The following is an 18,076-nucleotide window of genomic DNA, read 5'->3' as shown; positions in this document are numbered from 1 at the left end:
AAGAAAAAAACGTTCGGGGATATCATTCCCAGAAACTCTCATGTAAAATTTCATAAATATCGGTCCAGTAGTTTGGTCTGAATCGCTCTACACGCACGCACACACACACACACACACACACACACACACACACACACACACACACACACACACACACACACACACACACATACACCACGACCCTCGTTTCGATTCCCCCTCTATGTTAAAACATTTAGTCAAAACTTGACTACAGTGCAACCTCGTTTACTCGAACTTCAGGGGTCAGGGAAATTAATTCGAGTTAGAAAGAATTCGAGTTATCCAATTTTACAATACAAAGTCACAATACCGTGGTTGAAGAAGTCCTTGATGCTCTTCTGCTTCATGACGGTATGGTAGTAGCATTCAGGGCCCGGCTTCGCCCATGGCGGCCTCAAAAACATTGAAAGGCGTGTGCTGCCCACTGACAGTGTCACAATATATATTCAATTCCTATTTACATGGTTTTTATGGGATAAGTTACCTCCCTTTAATTTCTTGAGAAAATTCCAAATAATTGACCAGCAGGTCCAACTGATCATGCTAAACCCTTTTATGCGGTGTGTTGGTATGATAAGAGTTACCTCCTCAGGCTCCTGTCCATAGATAACAAAGCAAGTGTGACCTCCCTTAGCTTCTAGACATTTTTGGAACTGTCCAGTTAATTTTCTTTCTTCATTTCTTCCGCTTATAGGAGCCATACAGAGTCTCCAGTATGTCTGGCATAGTGTGCTTACATGTATTTGAATACTACTCAGGTGTCACTCTGGTGAGATTTTTTTCATTTTCTTCATTTATTCGACTTATGTGGGCTGTTTTGGGGTCAAGGGGTCGTGAAATAACATCGAGTTATCAATATATTCGTCTTAATGAAGCTTCGAGTTATCAAGAATTTATTTACTATGAAAGAGAGAGCAGTTTGCAGGGCCCCAGAAAAAAGTCGAGTTATGACGAAATTCGTACTATCCGAGCTCGTGCTATAAGGGTTAGTCTGTAAATGTAAAAAGTAGAAAACAGCAGGCCTGAAAGTGGCGAGTACTTTACTCGCCATGGACAGGAATGTTAATTTACTCACCAAATGCGAGTAAAGTTGCTGAAAGAAATGGTTGGTTTGGCGAGTAAAATTTGCTCTCTGGCTAGTAAATTATGAGCTAAAGGCCAGTGCACCATTTTGTGGACTTTCAGCGCTGAACAGCTTCAATTATATGTATGTTAGCAAACATTCAACATGTTTTTGAACAATGAAGTTGTCACTTTTTTCGTGGATGAATAACAACCAACATGTTTCGTGATATCAGATGATAAAAGAAGGCGTTTGCCCATGCACTCCAGTTAATGAAACACAATTGAGCAATATCCCGTGTCTGCCTATTGACATGTCCTTCTGATGGGTAATTCATTCCAGTTATTTCCCTGTTGGTGAGTACAATATTGATGTTGCGAGTTGACATTATAGAGGCTGCGGGTGAAACGAACAAATTCCGAGCACGGAACCGGTGTCACGAACTGAAAACTCTGCCTGAACAATCCCTCTCAAAGCGGTCAATGCGCATGCGTTAACATGGGGAGATTAATCAGGTCGTGAACAACCTAACCCTAACCCTAACCCTTACCCTAACGCTAATCCTAACCCTAACCCTAACCTAACCCATGGTTCGTTCGGTCAAAGTCCAAGATTGGCGCATGCGCATTGACCGCATTGAGAGGGATTGTTCAGCAGAGTTTTCAGTTCGTGACACCGGGACAAAAAACGATGTCATTTTTCTCGTCTTGTACTGCTGGTGTTACATCACGTTTGGTGGTACCGTAAAGTACCTTGTAAGCGCCCAGTATCGAGTAAGCGCCCACCCCCCACTTTTAGTCCAAAACCGTGCATAGGGTGTAGTACCTTGTAAGCGCCCACCCCCCACTTTACACCATTGAAATCGGAGGAAATAAAAATTCCGCACTTGATCTGCTAGTTTTGTGAATGATTTCCCTTTCTGCAAACCCTATCACGTGTGTCTGCACGCCTTGGATCTAAACGCCTGCAAGTCAATGATTACAAGATGCCGCGGATCAAATCGTACATCGTTGCATTTAAGCTGTCAGCTCTTGACTATTTGGATAATAACGCCAATGGAAATGTGTGGCAAACAGCAAGTGAGTTTGGGGTAGATAGAAAAAGGATACGAGAATGGCGAGAGAATGGCGATATCCTGTTGCGTCACCAGGCCGGAAAGGAAAAGAAGAAGCGAAAGTTACATGGCGGTCGAGACGTCAGATCAGAAGAGGTAGATGAAGGTGTGTTAGAATATCTTGATCAAGAGCGGGCGGAAGGGCGTGTCGTCCGCAACAAAGATTTGCAAAGAAGAGCCTTAGAACTGGCTGGTGGACTGGACATAGGCGAATTTGTCGCATCACCTATGTGGCTGAAGCGTTGGAAACAAAGGCATGCTGTCTCCACTCGGCGAGGTACCAATACCAACCAGAAAGTTCCAGCAGACTTCGAGGAGCAACTGTTTGAGTTTCGTGTGAATATCGTGAGACTGAGACACCGTCACGCGTACCCCTTGAATGACATTCTAAACATGGACCAAACCGTCCATGGTCAGGTTTGACATGGTACCGGGCCGAGAGAGAGAGAGAGAGAGAGAGAGAGAGAGAGAGAGAGAGAGAGAGAGAGAGAGAGAGAGAGAGAGAGAGAGAGAGAGAGAGAGAGAGAGAGAGAGAGAGAGAGAGACACACACACACACACAATACTCCCCCTCCTCTCGCTCTCTCAGTCTCACTCTCTCTCTCTCTTTCTTTCTCTCTCTCTCTCTCTCTGATCTCTCTCTCTCTCTCTCTGATTTCTCTCTCTCTCTCTGTGATCTCTCTCTCTGTGATCTCTCTCTCTCTGATCTCTCTCTCTCTCTCTCTCTCTCTCTCCCTCTCTCCAGAAGACGTACCCCTTGGTGCACAGGGGGGGGGGGGGGGGGGTGGGCGCTTACAAGGTACTTTACGGTACATGTACCAGTTCGTTCACCTGGACCCAGTCAACGAGAGACAGAGAGAGAGAGAGAGAGAGAGAGAGAGAGAGAGAGAGAGAGAGAGAGAGAGAGAGAGAGAGAGAGAGAGAGAGAGAGAGAATGTGTTACATCATCATTTTAATACGAGAAATGTTCTGTCTCCGACAGTATTTTTAATTTTCTTTTAATTTCGTTTCGTTTATTCCAGTTGAAAGAATATGTATAGAAGTATAAGGGAGATCATTGTGCTTTGTAAAGTTTTACTTGGTAGTTTCCCCTGAATCTGTCCTTGGACGGTTTCTCTCTCCCTCTCTTTTAAGAGGTCTGGTGGCCCACGAAGTGTGAGTAATTTTCATTTCTTTTAATAAAGGATCCGACTCTAGTATGATTTACATTGTTTTTGAGGTTGTAATCATTTGTGTGATCGCTCTTGACACACATTTTTTGGTAGAGTAAGATTTGCAGTCTTCCACGTGGTTGTCGAGCTATTCCGCCATTTTTTCCTTGTTGTAGATCTGGTTTAGTTTTCTGAATTTGTGATTTTGTTCATTTGAGAGTGTTGTTGGTGTTGTTGTAGGAATTATAGTAAAAGTAAGAAGCGTGCCGACTTCGGTCGATGTAGTATTTTGTTGGTTTTAAGTTATGGTAAAAGAAAACGACTCAGAACGAAGGCCCCAGTGCTCCAGTTGTGTGTTTGGATAATTTGATTTTTTGTGTACCCCATTTTCCACCAAGCGTTGGTTTCTCGGTCGCGACTGCGGTGGTTTAGAGGTTGCGATTTTGTGTTTTGATTCTTTTCATATTAGTTTGTATTTTTTCTTATGGTTTCTTTTGTTTACATATGTTTCAGTTTCTTACCTTCACTTCACTTTACTTTACAATAAAGAATCTTGGTAAAACTATCTGGGGAGTAAGCGCAAGAATCCGCGAGCCAGAATAAGAAAAATGATGTGATTGTTTTCTCATTTCCGTATTCGGTGGTTGGCCGTTCTCTCCACAACCTCTGTATTGCTGCAAATAGAACGCACAATCATCTCTGCCGTTGTTATCACACGTTATTGACCTGTTCTGGGTAGGCGTGGGTGGATTTTTGCTGCATGAATGCGTTTTTGTTGCATTTACTGTACATCAGGGCCGTTTGAGATGTATTTTAAACGTAAAATGATAAAACGTGTATAATTGGACTGTAACGCAGCTGTATGACATATGTTCGTGAAAGGCCTATTTGACAGATTTTTCAAACGTAAAAAAATATGTGTATGATTGTACTGTATAACGAAGCTGTATGAAAGATTTTTTTGTGAGGCCTATTTGACAAATGTTGTGCATGTGAGAGAATACGTGTATGACTGGACTGTATCGCGATGTTCGTGATGTAGTTCTATGGGTTTACAGATTGTTGCTGGCTTACTACAGTAATAATATTTAAAACAATTGTTGTTATATAACAGACAGTATCGTTCACACTCGCAAAAGACCTGTCACAGTATGAATTTGATAACAGTTTTGAAATGTGACTGCAGTAAGACTGTTAGAAAAATTATGTGTTACATTCATTCATGTAACAGACCGTAACGTTGACTAGTTGCAAGATTTGCGTTGTATGAATACCATAGAAAGCGCAGTAACTTTGACGCTGTCCTAGTAGCCTTCGAGACTGCTCATTTGATGCATCTGTTCTGCGCGAAGTTAGAATCCGGTTCCATTCTAGAATGGACCGGGTCCAAGTTGGAATTCTAATCCTGCGCAAGTACAGGGGTGCCATTCTAGAATGGTACCCTTGTTGCTGGTCCATTCTAGAATCGGCCGTGCGCAAGGTTGGACTTTGGGTCCAAGTTGGAATAGTCATTTCAGTTAGACTATCACACAGCCAAAGCCACAAATGTGGATTTTCTGTTTGTTTTTGTTTTTTGTGTGTTTGGTTGGGGTTTTTTTCTCGGGTTTTTTACACTTTACTCAAAGACATCGTGAATTGGGATTGGGATGTTCTGAAAGTGATTACGATTTTGAGAGACACTCAGCACTGATCGCTACGAACGGAAATTTCCGGACTGACAGTGTTTTGCCGATCTCGCTTGTAACTTTTAATCTTATTCATATACATGAAGTTAGTCTTCTGAATTGTGAAGATAAAGTCTTTAGCTTTGTATCGATATATAATATGACTATATAGTTTGAGCGAGGGAAAGGCTTTTTTTTTTTTTTTTAAACTAGCTTTAACGTTCTATCAGGTATGCGCCTCTTAAGAACGGTGCTGCTTTGACCACAAGACTCGCAGCCATAGCAAACCCCTCGTTATGAGCGCCGACTACAACGAAAGCAATTGGCTGCGGTGGGCCCCACGAAAATCGGCAAAGGCGAGGCTAGTTTCTGTAGAAAATCGTCTCTGTTTTCTCCAAAATGACATATCATCCCATAACTGGCGTTTGTATTTCGACATAAGGTCTTGTGGCATCTAATCAATATCATCGATTTTATTCTTTCATTTGATTCATTTGTGAACGCTGAGCTTCGAGTATTTATGCTTTTCAGGGAAAATGTTTGAAAATTCTGACTTTCCACAGTTATTACGGAAAATCAAGCTTGTCAATCAAGATGCTGTGAATTGGAATGTCATTACTAATCATTAGTTGACCTCTGGCTCAAGTGGTGTCATCTTGCTACACGGTTGAATTGCAATTCGTCAATCTCTGCCGTCACTGGGCACTGAGAACGTCAGGAGCCTGTATTTTTTTCAAGGGCAATTAGAGGTTATTTGAAAGTATGACATGGTATAATGTTGTGATTTTGGAGAGAAAAATTAATTGACTGTCATTGCAATGAGGCTTGGTCAGAAATAAAGGGTATTCACTGATTTTAAGCTACAATTCAGTTGCTTGGAAATGACAGACCTCCAATCCATTTGTAAATCAAGTGAACTCTCTTGAATGATTGGTACTTCCTCTACAAATAAATGTGCACCAGGATATAATTCTTGGAACTTTGTTCTTTTGTGTAGTAGTAATGCAGGGTTGTAGGAGTTTGAAACGTGGGCATATCACAGTTTGGAAGGTAGGGATTCTGATAGATTAAATAAAAACTGTCAAACTTTTAGGCATGGAATTCCCCTTTGAGAGTATTTGTTGTGGTAGTACTACTACTATGAATTGCTTTCAATGTTTTCCCATAATATTATAAAACCAGACAAAAGTTGTTGATTTCTGTTTTTGTTAATGTCAACTTTTTTTTAAACCTGTGACAACAGCTATATAACTCACTCTGTCCTTCTGTTGGTCTGTCTGTCGGTTAATCGGTCTGACCGTCTGTCTGTCTGTCTGTCAAAAAAATTGTCAAAAAACCGGACATTTCCGAGAGGGAGACAGCGCTGACATTGCAAGCGGCCGCAACCGGCTCTCATCACAAAAACAACTGCCCTGCAAACATTACCGCCCTGGTAGTCCCCCTTGCTATGGTCTGCCTTTGTTTATTGCGTACTCAGGAGTGTCAACTTTCTTGACATGACATGACATCGCAAGATCGCCAAAGGATTTTTTCAGGGGTAGACAAATCAGCCCCATTTTATCAAAGGGAAGGTGCAGGTGGAGATAATTCAAGGGAAGACAACTCTGTCTTACCTACAAACATTACGGCCCTCTTTATTCACTCTCGCGATGCTTCACGCATGTACCATTCTAGAATGGCACCTCTGTACTTGCGCAGGGTTGGAATTCCAACCTGGACCCGGTCCATTCTAAAATGGAACCGGATTCTAACCTCGCGCAGAACACATCGATTGTTGTAGACAGTTGTGACTTGAATGAAGAAAGGCTGTTTGCTGGAGTTTTTATTTTTCTATTAGCGTGTTGCCGGAAAGTGCAACAGATGTCCTTCCTCGGTTGTAGCAAAGAGTAACGAGCAAGGTCTGAGTTGCGAGAACATCGTTGCTACTGTCAATGTCATGGATGGCTGTTTTTGAATGTGGTAATCTCTTTTTGAGTTTTTCTTCCTCAGGCAATATGTTGTATCAAACTATAGTTTGATTTTTATTCAAATTTGATAGAAATTGAAACTGAAGCTAAAAACCTTCCTGTGATGTTCATCTATAGGCGACTCCAACGTGCACTGCTGGCAAACGAGAGAATCATAACCAAGTGTGAAGCCGGCCAAGGCAAAGCGTTAGTGATAAGATGACGCAACAAAGGGATTTTGATAACAGTAAATATTGTTGTTGTTGTTGTTGTGATAGCTCAATGCTATAATTATGGAGCAATTACTTCCCTTTTTTATCTGATACTTGCGAAACAAACAAACAAACAAACAAAAACAAAAAACAAAACAAACAAAAAGTGTGTAGGTTGGTATGCACATCTGCGGTCATCAAGGTCAGGCTGTAGTGCATACGTTTTGTCTGCTGAATGTGATAGAATAGAAACATATCGTGTCATGTTTGTGGCTAGGCAGTGTTTAAAGCTATTTGCAATTGGTGTTGTGATATGGGTCTGGTTGAGCCTGTTATTCTACAAAGTGACGAAGTATAATGACGAAGTATAATGTGCGGGCGTGCGTGCGTGCATGCGTGTGTGTGTGTGTGTGTGTGTGTAGACATTGGGTGTAAACTGCATTTCGCACTTTCTTCTAAACTGTTGCCAAATGAAATGCGTGTTTACGTATGGAGTCATTCAGATGACACTGTTAGTCTGATAACAAACAACAGCCACGATTTGATTTGTAAGAATTTTTGTTACATTTGTTGTTTGATTGGAAAAACATAAACGATGACACAAAAAACGTACAAAATAACCAGAATCCCCGGTAATTTTTGACGTGCGTTGGCTGGCCATGTTTCGAATAATATCAAACACTGTACAAAAGGAAGACGTGGAACTTGCGAAGAAAATGCGAAAAAGTGTTTGTGGGTTATCGTCCCTAGTCACATGCTGGCGGCGAAAACAAAATGGCGGATCGCGTAGGTACCGATCGCGTGCGTGGTGGTGGTAAATTGTGCTCGGCTTTTTGTTGCAAGAACGCCCGTTGCAAACAGAGCTGCTTCGGGAAAACTTTCCACAAGTTCCCTAAAGAAGAAAAAAGGTGGGTTGTGCAGTGATTATTTCATCAGGTTTACCTTCTTCGAAGAATGAATGCAATGGCTCGAGTCAACTCACTCAGTAGACTACAGCGTCAGCGAGTACTTACGACTGTGAGTGTGAGTCAGCAGTCAGTACAAAACAACAGTTTACACTTGATGACAAACTACCCGTGGGCATATTTGCCGAAACCTTTATCAAACCTTGCTTACGGGAAAACTACAGTACAAAGGTACATCACTCATCCGTTTTGCGTTCCGGCAGAGCGTTAGATTTAGACTGAAGATCTGATTTAGCTTTTTTTGTCTTTCCTTTTTGCTTAGTTTAACAATGACATTGTTGTTTTTATTGTCAAACTAGGTGCAGAATATGGATGCAATTCACAAGGCGAGAGGACTTTGAAAAGCTGCAGCCAGCTGATGTTCAAGGTCTCAAGCTTTGTACTGATCACTTTGAGGCCAACCAGTAAAACAATCCTGCAGAGAGGATCACTTGTGTGGAATGCTGTCCCGACATTGTTTGCAGTGCTCAATCCACCACCGAAGGTTATTTATTTATTGGTTTTAGGTTTTTGCAAATCAAAGAAGCACACTAATAAATGCAGGTTGAGTAATGACAAGTTTGAGGCTGATGTAAGAATTGAAAAAAAACAGCATTGTTCCCATCAAATAATGCCTGTTTGCATTTAGCGCAAAATAATGATAAGGCCAACAAAAAAACGTTACTTATTTTGGATTGACGTCTTGATTATGATGATATGATGAACTTATTTTGCCAAAAAACAGCCCCAAATGGCAAAAAAAGTATAGGGTCGGCGTCAACAACAAAAAAGTAATGTTTCTGGTCACCTGACCCTACCTATGTTTTCCCGATGACCCTAGACTTTTGTTTTTGCATTTTCAAAAATAAAAGGGGTATTCGAAAATCACTTGTTTTCCTGTTTTTCAACAAAATAAGTTAAAAAGATGGTTTAAAAAAAAAAGTTTAGAAAAAAAATCTCCACCTTTAGTCATGTTAGGCCACAAAAAAAGTCTGTTAAAGGTAACATAGGCCCCCCCAAAATAGCGTCGGTAGGTCGGCTTTTTATTTTTGTATTTTAGCCATCTGAATATTTTAATTTTATTTTTTAATTCCCCAAAAAAGTCTAGGGCCGGTGAGAAAAAAATAGGGTCGGTCCGGATATCGTAAACAGATTATTTTTTGTTTTGCCTTACCAGAAACATACACTTTTTTGTGTGGCCTAAGACCAATGCCATGAAATTGGGAGAATTGTTTCATTGGGACTGGGTGTTGGTTGTGAGTTTGTCAGTTAAAGAGCTGTGCATTTGCAGGTTGCTAGTGGGAGGAAGCCACCATCGCAAAGGGTAGCTACAAATGAAGCCAGCACCGACCTGTCGCCTGATGCACAAATTGTTCAACCAGGTAAGAGATTTTTAACCATGAAGAACACCCTGACATCAAAAAATGTTTAAACCCATCCATTACATAGTTGATAATTGCTGTATAGGGTGACGGGCGCTGTGGCGGGGTGGTAAGACGTCGGTCTATTAACTCGGAAGGTCGAGGGTTCGAATCCCGGTCGCGGCCGCCTGGTGGGTTAAGTGTGGAGATGTTTCCGATCTCCCAGGTCAACTTATGTGCAGACCTGCTAGTGACTTATCCCCCTTCATGTGTACACGCAAGCACAAGACCAAGTACGCACGAAAAAGATCCTGTAATCCATGTCAGAGTTCGGTGGGTTTTAGAAACACAAAAATACCCCGCATGCTTCCTCCGAAAGCGGCGTATGGCTGCCTAAATGGCGGGGTAAAAACGGTCATACACGTAAAATTCCACTTGTGCAAAAAAATGAGTGCGTGTGAAAGTTTCAGCCCACAAACGCAGAAGAAGAAGAAGCTGTATAGGGCGGATGCATGGATGGATGAAATTGTACCTGTAGTTCCCACACGTAAAGATGTTATTTTATGTGTTTTGTGTGTGTGTTTTCTTTTTTAGATGACATTCAGGCGATCCTGGAGGACATAGGATGTAAAGCATCAAAGTCGTCATCCTCCCCATCCCCTCGTGAAGCAGAACTTTGGCAGAAGGTCAACAAACTGAGGAGCAAGGTTTTCCGATTAGAAAAGAAAACGATGGAACCCCGTGTAAAACGAGCGAGTAAATTAGCCAAGCCTCCCAAGAAAGACTTTGTAATAGAACAGTTGTCTCATATATTATCAGGCGAGGCGAGCTATTTTGCCATTTATGCCTGTTACATATTTACCGGTTATCTGCTGCTGTGTCCAATCCTGGCAGAGACGGGAACGCATGTTACCAAGGAGCCGAATGAGAGTCAATGAGATGAGAGAATGTGATTAACAATTGCCAACTCTCTCCGTACAAAGAGGGTCCAAAGTTGTATCAAAATATAGATGGTCGGCAATTCAAAATAAAAAAAGACAATAGACAAAACATGTACTTCGGCTCATAGAGCCTTCTTTAATTTTTGACTCATTAAGTCCATGCTCCGAGAGTCCTTTTTTTAATTTTGAATTGCCTACCATCTATATTTTTATACATTTTCAAAAAGATTCAACAGTCACCTTCCGTTATTCTTGAACTTGGCTATCCCAGCCTTACCTCAACATTCGATATTCCTGTGATATTTTTGACGTAAAATCAATTTTTACTGTAAAACTATTCGGCAAGAGGATTGGTCCAAGCAAACAAATAATAAACTTGTTAAGATTTTTCCTGCTATTTCCGATCAATTGCCTATGGTTTTATTTAGCTAAAAGATTCAAACGTCACACCTATGACTCATGGCTATTTTTAAGGGGGGAGTAGCATCCCTGGTGTGTTGTTTGTGATGTACCTTTTAGTCTGTTTACAGTAACATAGGCACACAAAAAGAGGGTCGGTAGGTCGGCTTTTCTTATTTTTTTTTTTTTATAACCATCTTTTTAAATTATTTTGCAAAAAAACAGGAACAAAATTGATTTTTTTTTCTTTTTCTTTTTCTCCAAATGCCAAAAAAAAGTCTAGGGTCGGCGGGGGAAAAATAGGGTTGGTCGGGATACCGTAAACAGACTATTTTGCTTTGTTTTGCCTAAGCAATGACTAACAAACTTTCTTTAGGGTCTGACATTGTATATTACTATACAATTTTTGGGGTATTAACTAAATACATGTATACAGTTTTTGATTCCTTTTATACTTTTTCACAAATTAGCTCCCCTCCCCCCCCCTTTTCTTTTTGTAGTCTGCCCTGGGGGCGGGAGGTCTCCCAATTTCGGTTTCTAGGGTCACCTTATGCTTCCATATGAGCTGAGAACTTAATTTAAAATGGGCCTCGATTTTTTTTTATTTGTATTTTGTAATTGTGCCTTTGTCCAGTCACATGATTTCACTTTGTACTTAAAAACTTGGCACTGTCATCATTTATTGCTATTTATTGATCAGTTGTTCAGTATTTATTGCTATTGGGCATCAGTTGTTCAGTTGCCCTGTTTCGAATGAGCCATGCATGCATTATGGATGTGTTTAGCGAATTGGGATACCTAAAGCAATGTAAAAGAAACAATGTGAAGCAAACATATAGCACCAAATAAAATAACCGAATCAGAATGGAAACTTCTTCGGTGTGTGTGTGTGTGTGTGTGTGTGTGTGTGTGTGTGTGTGTGTGTGTGTGTGTGTGTGTGTGTGTGTGTGTTTGCTGTTTTAAATACCGAAAATGTGAAAATAAAGCAAGTCACAGCATGAGAAAGATCGACTGTACTAGTCATGACAAAGCAGGAGACAGCCTGGTCAGCATGTAGAAAAGGGCAATAACTCGTATTTAGCCATTCTCATTTCTAAGCATGCCCAATGAGGAAGTTATCCTTCTTCCCATTGTAGTTTCTTTGATAATATGTACAGTTTGTGTTTATCAAATGTGCCTTTTGTTACAAATCGGGACTGTCGACATGAACATAACATGTAGAGAGCTTTGTTAAAAAAACCACCCACAGTTCGTCATTTAAACAAAGATGTCTTTGTTTGTGTTCAACCCATAACAAAGTTCGTTGTTTGTTATTCATTTTCTGATGGACAAGCGCATTAATGTACATTAATAATTATACAGCTACTGTTGTAAGGCGACTTTGTTAATGCTGCACAGCAATTCAGATGGAGATTGAGATGGAGTTTTGTACTGCTGTGTTAGTTGTTGTCACTACAATGATGATTCGCAACGACTTTTGCTGGTCACTCCAAAAATGTGGTAGCAAATGTTCGTATGAGAAAGAAAAACAAGTCGCGTAAGGCGAAAATACAATATTTAGTCAAGTAGCTGTCGAACTCACAGAATGAAACTGAACGCAACGCAACGCAGCAAGACCGTATACTCGTAGCATCGTCACTCCACCGCCCGTGGCAAAGGCAGTGCACGTGGAATTGACAAGAAGAGCGGGGTATTCGTTGCGCTGAGAAGGATAGCACGCTTTTCTGTACCTCTCTTCGTTTTAACTTTCTGAGCGTGTTTTTAATCCAAACATATATCTATATATTTTTGGAATCAGGAACCGACAAGGAATAAGATGAAAGTGTTTTTAAATTGATTTCGAAAAAAACATTTTGATAATAATTTTTATATATTTAATTTTCAGAGCTTGTTTTTAATCCGAATATAACATATTTATATGTTTTTGGAATCAGCAAATGATGGAGAATAAGATAAACGTAAATTTGGATCGTTTTATAAATTTTAATTTTTTTTTACAATTTTCAGATTTTTAATGACCAAAGTCATTAATTAATTTTTAAGCCACCAAGCTGAAATGCAATACCGAACCCCGGGCTTCGTCGAAGATTACTTGACCAAAATTTCAACCAATTTGGTTGAAAAATGAGGGCGTGACAGTGCCGCCTCAACTTTCACGAAAAGCCGGATATGACGTCATCAAAGACATTTATCAAAAAAATGAAAAAAACGTTCGGGGATTTCATACCCAGGAACTCTCATGTCAAATTTCATAAAGATCGGTCCAGTAGTTTAGTCTGAATCGCTCTACACACACACACACACACACACGCACGCACATACACCACGACCCTCGTTTCGATTCCCCCTCGATGTTAAAATATTTAGTCAAAACTTGACTAAATATAAAAACAAGTCGCGTAAGGCGAAAATACAATATTTAGTCAAGTAGCTGTCGAACTCACAGAATGAAACGCAATGCCATTTTACTCGTAGCATCGTCAGGCCACCGCTCATGGCAAAGGCAGTGAAATTGACAAGAAGAGCGGGGTAGTAGTTGCGCTAAGAAGGATAGCACGCTTTTCTGTACCTCTCTTTGTTTTAACTTTCTGAGCGTGTTTTTAATCCAAACATATCATATCTATATGTTTTTGGAATCAGGAACCGACAAGGAATAAGATGAAAGTGTTTTTAAATTGATTTGGACAATTTAATTTTGATAATAATTTTTATATATTTAATTTTCAGAGCTTGTTTTTAATCCGAATATAACATATTTATATGTTTTTGGAATCAGCAAATGATGGAGAATAAGATAAACGTAAATTTGGATCGTTTTATAAATTTTTATTTTTTTTTACAATTTTCAGATTTTTAATGACCAAAGTCATTAATTAATTTTTAAGCCACCAAGCTGAAATGCAATACCGAACCCCGGGCTTCGTCGAAGATTACTTGACCAAAATTTCAACCAATTTGGTTGAAAAATGAGAGCGTGACAGTGCCGCCTCAACTTTCACGAAAAGCCGGATATGACGTCATCAAAGACATTTATCAAAAAAATGAAAAAACGTATGGGGATATCAATCCCAGGAACTCTCATGTCAAATTTCATAAAGATCGGTCCAGTAGTTTGGTCTGAATCGCTCTACACGCACGCACGCACGCACGCACACACACACACACACACACACACCACACATACACACACACATACACCACGACCCTCGTTTCGATTCCCCCTCGATGTTAAAATATTTAGTCAAAACTTGACTAAATATAATGACAGAAGGGTCTATCGGTTTTGTCTTTCGAAGCGTTGAAATGGTTTTACATTTTGTTTCCCACAATCATTTCTGTTTTCAAATTCTCTTTCCTTGTGAAACGTGGTGTCGGGATTTTCATTCAAGTCTTTCGCTTGTTCAAAGATTTTGGTTTGTGGTCAGAGAAAGCTTCTTCATTTTCAGGGTCTTGACATTTCTAGCTTTGTTCGCAATGAGAGAGACAGGAAATGTGGCTATACTCATAAAAAAGAAAAGACATATAACTTTAATGTTGCTAACCCTTTGTATTTGAACAAAAGTGGCCAATATTGAGTTGTGAATTCCTAATAAACTGAAGAGCAGCAACTGTCACAACTTAGAGTGCCTGTCAAATCAAGCGTAACGACAATATATAACGGCACGTGCTACTTTAAACACGATCGTGCCCGTGCACGCATGCACGCAAAGCACGAAAGAAAGAGAAAATGTAAGTTTTAGCCCTCACGGCAAAGCCATTAGGGGCATCTTACACGGGAAAACCCGGCAAAGTACGAATACATACAGGGATGTATAAATAGCTGCACGATTTTCAATTACAAAGAATCTGATAAAATATTTGCAGTGAACTGTGTACATGTCCCTCTGACACTTATTTCGATCATGATAACGACGACGATGACGACGACGACGATGATAATGATGATGATGTGGGAAAAATGTTTGAAGTTCATTGTCAACAGACTACAAAAAGAAGCCAATATAAATTACAAAGTTGTGAATGTTTGTGGTTGACAGATGTTTGTTCAATTCACTGTAACCAAAATGTTATTATATATAGCTATTCTGATGGACACGTGGGGGAATTCGGGGGCTGTGATTGGATGGTCTCACACATCCCTTTTCCGGTCATCAAAGCATAACGCTACGAAAGTTGGCCATGTTTACCGATATCCAAACGATATCGGCAATAACAAAGACGCATGGTTCCGGTTTCTTCCACGTGTATAAAGTACACGCATACCTCGCCAGGTTTGTTTCTGTCACTCTGTGACTAGTCGACAGACGATGCCATTTGCTTTGTGTGTGTTTTTGTTGTTGCTTACTGTACATGACATACATTACGTGTAAAATCCAGTTCTTTAACAGGCAACAAACCTTGCAAATTTCCAGAAGCTGCAATCTGAAGCGACCTATCTCGGATTCTAGCAGACGATCTCTCCAATGTTCAACACAAAATCAGCAAACTCTCCTGTCACATAGAACGTCCATTGTATAGTGCAATGTTGAAATGAAGTTACCGGTCTGAAACATTTCGTCGTTTCTTCTGAGACAATCCTTGTTCTCTTATCATCTACAGATTTACCACTGTCTTCACCACGCGAATTCCCAACAGAAGTCAGACTTTCGAACATACAATCTACGTAGGCAAGCATGATACGTCATGACGTCATATGATTCCTAACATATTGACGTAATGCTAAGCATTAAACAATGGCGACTGCATGTGAGAGGGAACAATAAAGAGACCAAAAAGCAATGTACTCACGTTAAAATGACGAACACGGAACGAATAACGGCGACGTTTCGACCTAAGGGTCTTCTTCAGGCACAAAAACACAAAAGTACACACACAAAAAAGAAGAAGAAAGACGATAGAACAAATAAAGAGGAGAACAACTGACAAAACAACTGCACTGCACAAACCGACAAATGACAAAGACAGAGAAGCAAGGGAAGCTACTCGAGGAGAATGAAAAGCGGCAGTTTTGAGGTCTGTAGACCAAACAAAATGTGGGGGGGGGGGGGGTGCGTGAAAGGGAACGAAAGAGGAGACTCGCGTACCCGTGCGGACACACACACACACACACACACACACACGCACACACACACACACACACACACACACACATACACACAAGGTGGAACAGCGGGGGGAAGGTTGAGATGAATGAATTAACGGCGAATGTTAATTCCATCGGGGCAGGTAGTGCCAAGGGATGATATGATGTGGGACTCCCTGAGTTTGCGCTCGAAGGAGTCGCCACGTACTTGCCACAGAGCCATGACTCTGACATGATCAAGTGAGTGACCAGCGGCGGTGAAGTGAAGGGATACTGGCCTATTGCGGGAATGACGGATGTCAGCCAGATGCTCGGAGAAACGCACCTCCTCCCGAAAATACACAAACCCAACACCCCAGGCAGACCCATCGTTTCTGCCTGCAGCTGTCCAACGGAGTTCATTTCGGAATACTTGGACTTCCTCCTTCAACCCATTGTACAGTCACTGCCAACGTACGTCAAAGACACAACACATACCCTCAACCTTCTTGAACATCTCAACAGCCATCCCAGTTTTCAGCCCCAATTGTTGTTCACGTTGGATGTTGTGTCCCTGTACACATCCATACCCCACACTGACGGACTCAAAGCCCTTACATTCTTTCTGGATCGTCGTCCCACTGATTCTGCCTACCCACCAACCACAACACTTGTTCGCCTGGCTGAGCTTGTTCTCACTTTGAACACTTTTGAGTTTGATGGACAGGTTTTTGAGCAGATCAGCGGAGTCGCCATGGGTACGAAGATGGGACCCAGTTATGCATGTCTTTTCATGGGTCATCTTGAGCACCTCATTCTACAGTCTTACTCTGGCCCAGTTCCAGAGCTGTACAAGAGGTTCATCGACGATGGTTTGGGTGCCACTTCTCTGTCTGAACCCCTCCTTCTCGATTTCATTCACTTCATCCAAGCATTCCATCCCAGCATCAAGTTCACATTCAACATCTCTTCCTCAGCTGTGGTCTTTCTTGACATCTCCATCTCCATCTTGCATGGTCGCTTCACCACCTCTGTCTTCTACAAAGAAACTGACGCTCATTCATACCTTGATTTCAACTCTTCTCATCATCCTGCCAACAAAAGCAGCATTCCTTTCTCTCAATTCCTTCGTCTTCGGAGGCTATGCTCTGAAGACGACGACTTCCACCAACAGTCTGTCTTGATGACGTCTTTCTTTTTGGCCCGCAACTACCCTGATGCACTCGTCCGTGACGCCCTTCTGCGGGTTACCCAGGTCTGTCGAGAGTCCGCCCTCAGTCCTTCACCATCTAGGGACAGTGACAGACCCGTTGTTTCCCTACTGTTTCATCCCCACAACATGCCAGTAAGCAGAATCCTGAAATCAAACTGGCACATCCTTCAAGGAAGTGACTCTGTTGGTTCGATCTTTGCTCAAAAACCACTCTGTGCTTTCAGAAAAGACCGCAGCGTTCGCGACCTCTTGGTGAGATCCCGTCTTCGCAGTCCCACCAACCCCACAGCCCCTGGGACATTTCCTTGTTCCAAACGAAATTGCAAATCTTGTCCCTTCCTCCACCCTGACACCTGCCTCCAAGGCCCTCGTGGCTCCTTCACGGTCAAGAGAACGTTTGACTGTCAAAGTCACAACGTTGTCTATGCGATCGTCTGCCTCTCTTGTCGCCAGATTTATATCGGAGAAACCGCGCGCACCCTTGAGGTGCGTTTCTCCGAGCATCTGGCTGACATCCGTCATTCCCGCAATAGGCCAGTATCCCTTCACTTCACCGCCGCTGGTCACTCACTTGATCATGTCAGAGTCATGGCTCTGTGGCAAGTACGTGGCGACTCCTTCGAGCGCAAACTCAGGGAGTCCCACATCATATCATCCCTTGGCACTACCTGCCCCGATGGAATTAACATTCGCCGTTAATTCATTCATCTCAACCTTCCCCCCGCTGTTCCACCTTGTGTGTATGTGTGTGTGTGTGTGTGTGTGTGTGTGTGTGTGTGTGTGTGTGTGTGTGTGTGTGTGTCCGCACGGGTACGCGAGTCTCCTCTTTCGTTCCCTTTCACGCACCCCCCCCCCCCCCCACATTTTGTTTGGTCTACAGACCTCAAAACTGCCGCTTTTCATTCTCCTCGAGTAGCTTCCCTTGCTTCTCTGTCTTTGTCATTTGTCGGTTTGTGCAGTGCAGTTGTTTTGTCAGTTGTTCTCCT

At 41.7% G+C, this 18,076-nt stretch overlaps 1 protein-coding gene across 1 annotated transcript; it reads left to right on the top strand.

The window, feature by feature from the left end:
• Positions 1–16,187: 16,187 nt before the first annotated feature.
• Positions 16,188–17,789, top strand: LOC138953302 (uncharacterized). Its single transcript, XM_070325102.1, has one exon. The coding sequence runs from the start codon at positions 16,188–16,190 to the stop codon at positions 17,787–17,789; it is 1,602 nt and encodes a 533-aa protein (XP_070181203.1).
• The last annotated feature ends 287 nt before the right edge of the window (positions 17,790–18,076 follow it).

This window comes from Littorina saxatilis, linkage group LG17 (assembly GCF_037325665.1).
Source record: "Littorina saxatilis isolate snail1 linkage group LG17, US_GU_Lsax_2.0, whole genome shotgun sequence".
In the NCBI taxonomy this organism is placed as follows: Eukaryota; Metazoa; Mollusca; class Gastropoda; order Littorinimorpha; family Littorinidae; genus Littorina; species Littorina saxatilis.
The sequence above is the reverse complement of the archived record's forward strand: the minus strand, read 5'-3'. Positions and strand labels throughout refer to the sequence as shown.

Bases quoted from the DNA above. Each gene is read 5' to 3' on its own strand.
- LOC138953302 (XM_070325102.1), top strand. From the start codon at position 16,188: ATGACGGATGTCAGCCAGATGCTCGGAGAAACGCACCTCCTCCCGAAA.